This window comes from Trypanosoma grayi (genome assembly GCF_000691245.1).
Source record: "Trypanosoma grayi strain ANR4 Tgr_596_V1, whole genome shotgun sequence".
NCBI classification, from domain to species: Eukaryota; Euglenozoa; class Kinetoplastea; order Trypanosomatida; family Trypanosomatidae; genus Trypanosoma; species Trypanosoma grayi.
Window position 1 is genome coordinate 2590 of NW_008826215.1, and position 8282 is coordinate 10871.

Sequence of the window (8282 nt, forward strand, 5' to 3'; positions counted from 1 at the left end):
AGAGACAGTCTTTTGACTCCCTATCGCATACACAGATACAATCACATGCATATCTGCACCTCTTCTTCCTATGCTGGCGTACTTCGCTTGGGGCGGCTGCTTGAGCCGCATCTCTTTCTTTCTTGCTGCATGTCGTTCTTCTAATTCTCTTTGTTTTTCGTTTTTGTATTGTTATTATTGTTGTCCCTGCCCGACGTGTTGTAGCATCAAACGCTCAAGCTGAAGTCTTTTGGGAAGCTAGTTTTTTCTCCACGACAGGAGTGTGTGTTAGTAGGCCGACCGCTGCAGCGAGATCGCCCACCTGAAAGCACGACGAGGGCAGTAGCAGCAGTTGCAGGAGGCTGCCGTGGTGGTGTGTGTAGAGACTCTGCGTGTTGCAGCAGCGAGAGGGAAACGGGGCGCGCGCAGCGAGACGGTGTCAGAGTCATCCGGTGCGTTGGAGTAGTGGGGCGGCTTCGCATATCAACTAGGAGAAAAAAAACGCCACGCATCCGCACCGCATAGTCCTCATCCCGTATATCTATAGCTATCTATCTATCTATATATACATACATACACAAGCAGCGATTCAACTAACCCAAAGCAGAAAAGAAAAGAAAAGGCTATTTATAATACTGAAATAAAACCAAAAAAAGAAACACAGAGACACGCACAGAGAAGCAGAGCAGCTTCCTTCAAGCCCAACAGACGAAGTTGAAAGGTGGGGGTGGGGGCGTAACGAATACGACAACACAGAACGAATAATAATAAACGAAAAAGGAGACAGGGGGGGGAGAAAAAAATAATATAATACCATTAGACGAGAGAGGCTGTGCCGCACCTGCGTGTAGGCGTGCTGTTTCCAGAACCAATTTTGTTTGTTGTTTTTCTTGCAATACCGTGGTGAGTGATGCCGCCGAAGGGTCCCAAAGTGGCAGCCCCGAAGGGGGCGCCAGCGCGCAAGGGGCCGCCCGCCGCAATGCTGGCGAAGCTGAAGCAGCACATGGAGAAGCAGAAGGAGGAGGAGGAGCGGCGGCGGAAGGAGGAGGAAGAGGAGGAGCAGCGCCTGCGTGAGGAGGAGCGCATCGCCGAGGAGCAGCGTAAGTTTGAGGAGGAGGAGCGCGCACGCGAGCGCCAGCGCCGCAAGGAAGAGGAGCGGCAAACACGCAAGGACACCAAGAAGGGAGCACGCAACGGGGCGCTGGAGCGCATGGCCGCGGCGGGATTCATCCTGCCAGACGTGGAAAAGATACGTGAGGAGCAGCGGCAAGAGCNAAAGCCGAAACGGCAGCCGCAGCAGCACCAGCAGGCAGCTGCACCACGCCACGTGGACGCCGTGGCGCCGCCTCCCAAGGACGAGGAAGAGGAGGAGGAGGAAGAGGAGAGCGACCACGACGACGAGAAGACAGTGGCAACGGAATCCGACGGGGAGGTCGACGAGGACGACTGGGAGGCGCTCATGGAGCGTGACGACCGGCGTGAAGCACGCCATGCGGAGAACGTGCGTATCCGTGCCGAACGCGCGGAGCGGGCGCAGCGGCGGCAACAGGCGCGGGAGGAGCGCGCAAAGGCACGCGCCGAGGCGGCAGCAGCAGAGCGAGCGAAGCAGCACGTCCTCGAGAGCGTTGTGAACCTCCGTTCGCCCATCTGCTGCGTGCTCGGCCACGTTGATACGGGCAAGACGAGTCTTCTTGACCGCATCCGTGCCACGAACGTTCAGGGCGGCGAGGCCGGCGGCATCACGCAGCAGATCGGCGCCACCTTCTTCCCCCGCGATGCCCTCGTCGACGCGACGGCGGAGATCAACAAGAAGTACAACTACAATCTGAATGTGCCGGGTCTCCTTGTTATTGACACGCCCGGACACGAGTCCTTCACAAATCTCCGCAGCCGCGGCAGCAGCCTCTGCGACATCGCAATCCTCGTTGTGGACATCATGCACGGGTTGGAGCCGCAGACACGCGAGTCTATTCGTCTTCTGAGACAGAAGAAGTGCCCCTTCATCATCGCCCTCAACAAGGTGGACCGGCTCTATGAGTGGGCCCCGTACAACAACATGGATTTTGAGCAGACTCTTTCTAAACAGATGGATAATGTCCGCAGTGAGTTCGACACGCGCCTCTCACAGGTAAAACAGGAACTTCTCGCAGAAGGTCTTAATTCCGAGCTGTACTACAAGAATAAGGATGTGCGTAAAGTCGTATCCATTGTGCCAACTTCCGCCAAGACAGGAGAGGGTATTTCCGACCTTCTGCTGCTAGAGATTCAGCTCGTGCAGCAATTCATGGAGGGAAAAGTCACCTACAAGGACGACCTGCAGTGTACTATTCTCGAGGTCAAGCCTATCACAGGGTACGGTGTTACAGTCGACGCCATCCTTATCAACGGTGAACTGCACGAAGGGGACAACATCTGTCTCTGTGGCCAGAATGGTCCTATCTTCACGCAAATTCGTGCGCTTCTCACGCCGCAACCGCTGAAGGAGCTTCGTGTGCGGGGCGAATACGTCCATCACAAACACATGAAGGCAGCGATGGGAATCAAAATTGCTGCCAATGATCTTGAGTTTGTCATTCCCGGCACGCCGCTACTTGTTGTGCACAGTGGCGACAACAAGGATGCGATTGCGAAGGAGGTCATGAAGGAGGCCAACAGCGTTGCCGACCAGCTCAGCCCCGACGGCATTGGTGTGACGGTGCAGAGCTCAACACTCGGTTCGCTCGAGGCGCTTCTGGCTTTCCTGAAGGACATGAAGATTCCTGTTGCGAGCGCCTCCATCGGCCCACTGCACAAGCGGCACATGATTCAGGTGCTCTCGATGAAGCGCAAGGCGCCGCGCTACGCGGTGGTGTTGGTTTTTGACGTCAACGTCTCCGAAGACGCACGCGACATCGCCAAGAAGAATGAGATCGATGTCTTCGAGGCCAAAATCATATACCACCTCTTCGACATGTTCACGCGGTACATCGAGGACTACGAGAACCGTGAGAAGGAGCGGGCGCGCGCCATTGCGGTGTTCCCTGTGCAGCTGTCCATCATCGGCGATGCGATTCACAACTCGGACCCGATCATTCTCCCAGTGAAGGTGGAGCGCGGGCAGCTGCGCCCCGGCACACCGCTTGCGGTGATGCGCGGTGACATGCCGCTGCTGCTGGGTCGCGTCATGTCGCTGGAGCGAGAGAACAAGAACGTCCCGGTCGCACGTATCGGGAACGAGTGTGCAGTGAAGATTAACTCGGGCGAGACCGGTGTTGTGTACGGCCGCCAGTTCGACAAGTCGGACTCGGCCTTCTCGCTTATCAACCGGCCCTCCGTCGATGCGATTAAGAAATTCAAGGATGAGCTCTCGGAGGACGACATCAACCTACTGGCAACGCTCATTAAGGTCCTGAAGGTGCCGCCGCGGTAACGCGAAAACACAGGCATCGACATGTGCAGCTCTGTGTGTGTGTTTGTGTGTCGTAGTATTATTGTTATTATTATTATTATTATTATTGGAAGGACGAAGAGGATGTGGAAAATGATGAAAACAGATTTGTGATCATCACTGACAGGCCACCACAAAACGAAACACGAAAGAAAACAAGAATGATAAGGAGATCCAACAAACAGAAAACAAAAACAAGGTGGAAGAAGAGTTACTGCGAATAAAGCGAGAAGAAGGGATGCTAACGAACACAGAAACGCATACACACAGATGCAGATAGATGCATTTATGTATCTGCAACACATCCATATAAGCGTGCACACGGAAGAGGTGTGAGATGGGTGGGTGAGGAGGGGAATGGGGAAAGGACTAAAGAGGATGGGCGACGCTGGCGCATACGTTTGGTTCGCCCTCACTCTTCAATGCGTGTCTGTCCATTTGTCGGTGAGGTGTTTTATGGCGCGACTTAACACCAGAGGGGAGTCCACCGCCGCCAACTACGTGCCAACTCTCGCAAGGCACCGCGGGAATGAAGTGAAGGCGGAGTTGAGGCACTTGTTGTGGCGCAGGTTGAGGGTGCGACATGCGGAGGTGATCCCCGACGTCATGTTTCGTTGTTTTCGGATTCTTTTTTTTTTGTTTCTCTTTTTTTTTTTTATTTGGACTGAGACGGGAACGTGAAGGGAGGAAGCAAAGCCGAAAGGAGAGGGGAGGAAAAAATCAAAGATGAAAAGAAAAGGACCACCGCCAATTTCACTCACCGCAAGGTTTCTGCCGCTGTGACATTTTGATCTGATTTTTTGTCTCTGTGTGTGTGTAAGAGTGTAAGAGTGGCTCCGGCTGCGGGGGTGGAAGGGGGATTGCTGCTGATGCCTTTTCTTCTTTTTTTTGCTTTTCTTTCCTCTCTCTGTTCTTTGTGTGCACTCCCGCCCCACCTGTGCCGCTTCTTTCCCCCCGCACCAGCGGTGCTGCAGGCCTGGAGAGCGGCGAGGTGCATTAGCGTGAAGGCAATGCTGCAGGACGTGCACTTCGATCCCGCAGCATCCACAAGCGAGGAGGAGCGGGAGGCGAGGGCGTGGCAGCAGGTGAAACACCACGCAGTGGTGACGGCTGAGCAGGCGGAGAAGCGGCTGTTGGACTTGGGTGAGCTGCGCGCGGCGGTGGAGGAGCAGCTCGGGGTGCTGGACGTGCGGGAGAGTGAGACGGCCCGCCGTCTGCACGCGGAGTCCGACCAACTCGTGCGGCAGGTTCGCCTGCGCGAGGAGGAGCTCGTCGCGATGCTGCGGGACAGCTGTGGCCTCCGCCGCACGCAGCTACAGCGCGTCCTTGAAAGCATCGCGGCGAAGGAAAAACAGCTGGTTGGTGAGAAGGCGCGGGTGGAGGAACGTGAGCGGGACGTTGTTGAACGCGCCGCCGCGCAGCTTCGCGTTGTGGAGCTGCTCGTCGAGTCCGCCTTCTTCCATGTGCCGGACCAGGATTTCTACGTCGTGACCTCCGCCCCTCTTGTGGCTGAGCGGCACTTGACACTCGTGCAGGAGCTGGTACCATCCCTTCTTCCCTCCGCCCTCACTGTTCCCATCACCAGCTCCGCCGTGCATCTTCCCCTGCGCTCAACAGCAGTACCAACAGGAATTGGTAACAGCAACAACAGCAAGGCGTGTATGGCTCTACAGGATGGTGTATTTCACTACATTGCCACGGCTGGCGGCACGAAGCCTTTTCGCAACCCCGTAGAGAATGACGCAGTGCGGGTGCAGTGCAGTGCTCCCATTGTGCTCGGAGAGCTGAGTTTCCTCTGTAGTGCCATTGATGCTGCACGCACTACGCCCGCTGTGCTTGAGAGGCAACGCTTTCGCACCGCTTCTCAGGAGAAGGCGCGGATTGAAATTGACTTTGGCGACCGGCGCTGGGTAGTTGGCGAAGCGTACGCACTACGTCACGGCCACGCAACAGAGCACGCAGCGCTGCGCTCATGGCGTCTCCTTGGCAGCCGTGACCGCTCACGCTGGGTTGTGCTGGACGAGAAGAGGCATAACCATACGCTGGGCAGTGCACCGTTCAACGTGGCTGCGTTCAACATCGATGAGGAGCGTGTTCTCTCGGACACGCGGGATATATGGCAGTGCACTTCAGGTGAGCGGTGCGCATTTCGCTATATCGCACTGGAGCTCACTGGCCCTGACGCTGTTGGTGCGCACCACTTGGAGTTGTCCGGGATGGAGCTGTACGGTTACCTGGTTAACAACGTGCAAGTACGAATGCGGTTGGAGGACTGAATTAAGTCCGTGTTATTTCGTGGGCTTTTTTTTTTGGGTGGGGTGTTGTTCGCCACCGCGCATAGTTATCGAAACAGTACTCCGGCAATATATATATATATATATATATATATGCACAACATGTGTTTGCTTTACATCCGTTTTTTTTATTTGTTTTTTTTTTCCTTGTATGTGTGGGTGCCCAAAAGCTGACTTTCTTGTGATATTCTGATCTTCTGAGGAAGGACATAAACACAGAGACACACACACACGCACAGTTGCACACAGTTACACATATAAATAGATATACAGATGCCCAGTGGGGCTCCGTTGCTTCGGGCCCCGCACTTCACGTACGACACCCCAGCCACGTTCACACGTGCGGCGCTACCAACGTACAATGAGGTTTCCGTTGCCGACCGTGTCGTCAAGGTGTGTGCATGGACAGACAACTCCGCCGACTTCGTCTACGGCGACGGCACAGTGCTCTCCTTTTGCGACGAGATGCAGACGTTTGTTGCTATCACATCCGCCACAAACACCGTGCTAAAGCCTTGTGGCTCTAGTGGTCATACAAATAGCGATAATGCAGATAGCAACGAGGGTGACTACTTTTTTACATCCCTCACGCTTTCCAAGTATGAGAATAAAGTCAAGGAGGCCCTCCACATCTACAACTACTACTCCCCTCGGCCTCGCATCATAGCCGGCCTCACAGCAGTCCCGTGTGAAGTGTGGCGTCAGCATAGTCCAATCGATTCGCTCGTTATTGCAGAAGACCGCAGCCTTTTTGAGCGCCATGGATTGCGTGCCACGTTGTGGTGTGCGTTGCGCCGCATCTCCCTGTCACTTCACGGCGGGCGGGCGACCTTTTCCGTGCGCTGGCCCGCACCAGCGGTAGAGCGCAACGGTGCACGCTCTATCTTTGTTCGCCCCGTGGACGAGAACGGCTACGTGACAGGAACACTTGAGAGCCTGCGTGCTTTTCATTACGTCTGGGTGGAGCAGACGTTCCCCGTGCTGGACCCACCGGAAGAATGGGCGGAAATGTTGGCGGTTGCAGTGCGGCTCGACGCGGAGATCCCACTAAACGGCGCCGTTGGGTCTGATAGCATCGTCTCTGCTACACAGAAGCAGGACGGAGAGGAGCGTCCCACGTTGTATCGCACGACGCCTCGCACTGCGCAGGATCGACAGCCCTGTCGGTTTTCAAAAATAAAGCGGGAACACGTCCACGCTCTCATCGCCACTTCGCAGATGCAGAATGCAACCTGTAATCGTCTTATACGAGACCCAAGTGAGCGTGTTGTGTGGCGCTACGACGCAGATCCCATGGGACGAGTGCCGCACGCTGTCTATTGGGGTTTGCACCCAGATAGGATAGACACAGTCTCTCATCTACCATCACCGGGTAACTCCAAGAGCAACAACAGTAGTAATGCTGATGCCATTCTAGGATGTTGTATACCTCGTTGCACGATTGGCTCTGTGCTGGCGATGGTGCGCGAGGACGAGAGTGTCGTTGTTGCCGCGCCGCAGTGCAACAGTTACGTCATTCACCACTTGCGCCGCGATGGGACGCACAACGCGTACCACCAGGGCCCTGACGGTGAGCTTGGCCTCCCACCAGTCATTCCCCAGCGCCCACATGACAAGAATGCTGGTGAGGATGAACAACGCGATGGTGGCTGCAACGAGACGACCTCCACTGAAGGTGAATTGTCATCAATGACGGCGCGTGAGCGCACGGATGGAATGGTCACCTCCCGAATTGGCGCCACCTCATCACTGTACATTAGCGGCGTCCTTGAAGAAGCGCCGTTCTCTGCTCTCCACCGTGGTCGCTATCTCCCAGACGTGGGTGCCTCGTGCATTCAACTTTCCCAGCTGAATCTCGCATCCCTGCGCGCACAGCAGCAAGAAGCGCTCGGTGGTATTGCAACTGTTGCGGCAGGCGTTCAGACAATTGGTGTACCGGGTCTTGGTGGTGGTGAATCGTCTCTTGGCGTTCCTGGAGAAGGGGCATCAGTAACAGTAGAAGTTGCAGCCACAGCAGCGGCTGCGGTGGACCGAACTCGGATGCGTATTGTTTCGAATGATCCCGCCCTCGCAGTGGCGGCAGCGGAGGGGAATGTGGTGTACTTGACAAGCGCCATCAACGGAGTTGGGACCTTTGCGGCACTGACGAACGGTACTATACGATGCCACTTTGACGACCGCACAATTCTGTTCCTCATCCCTGCAGCCGATGATAGAGAGGAGAACTTAGTGGCCACATGCCTCTTCCGCGACGCCACACAGTGCTCAATGCGGCTGGTGAAGTGCCTCCCACATCACCCAATGTACCGCTACGTTGCCCACGCACTGCAGTTCCGCCGCTTCGCTCGCCTTTCCCCAGAGGCGCGGACCGCTGTTGTGGAGGACACTGCCGCGCTGAAGCTGCAGTTGCTCGAAGACACGGAGTGGCGCCGCGAGAGCGAGGCCGAGCGAGAGCTGCATCAATTGCTGAGTCGCACAGAAGCCCTTCTCTCAGGCAATGACGAGCTTGGGCGCGTGAATCGGTCTCTACTCCACAACGGGAATGATGACCCCTCTGCCTATTTTTCTGGAAACCCCTAAGC

The 8282-nt window shown here is 55.8% G+C and overlaps 4 protein-coding genes across 4 annotated transcripts; all 4 read left to right on the plus strand.

Moving 5' to 3' along the window:
* Positions 1 to 889: 889 nt before the first annotated feature.
* Positions 890 to 3388, plus strand: DQ04_05961010 (putative translation initiation factor IF-2; the record flags this gene model as incomplete). The annotated part of the gene is made up of 1 exon (XM_009314466.1): positions 890 to 3388. One exon carries the CDS (start codon positions 890 to 892, stop codon positions 3386 to 3388), a length of 2499 nt encoding a protein of 832 aa, XP_009312741.1.
* Positions 3389 to 3784: 396 nt separating this feature from the next.
* Positions 3785 to 4087, plus strand: DQ04_05961020 (hypothetical protein; the record flags this gene model as incomplete). Its single annotated transcript, XM_009314467.1, has 1 exon — positions 3785 to 4087. One exon carries the CDS (start codon positions 3785 to 3787, stop codon positions 4085 to 4087), a length of 303 nt encoding a protein of 100 aa, XP_009312742.1.
* A 329-nt stretch (positions 4088 to 4416) lies between these two features.
* On the plus strand, positions 4417 to 5682 carry DQ04_05961030 (putative E3 ubiquitin-protein ligase HECTD1-like; the record flags this gene model as incomplete). Its single annotated transcript, XM_009314468.1, has 1 exon — positions 4417 to 5682. The coding sequence occupies one exon, from the start codon at positions 4417 to 4419 to the stop codon at positions 5680 to 5682; it is 1266 nt and encodes a 421-aa protein (XP_009312743.1).
* A 291-nt stretch (positions 5683 to 5973) lies between these two features.
* On the plus strand, positions 5974 to 8280 carry DQ04_05961040 (hypothetical protein; the record flags this gene model as incomplete). The annotated part of the gene is made up of 1 exon (XM_009314469.1): positions 5974 to 8280. The coding sequence occupies one exon, from the start codon at positions 5974 to 5976 to the stop codon at positions 8278 to 8280; it is 2307 nt and encodes a 768-aa protein (XP_009312744.1).
* Positions 8281 to 8282: the final 2 nt, after the last annotated feature.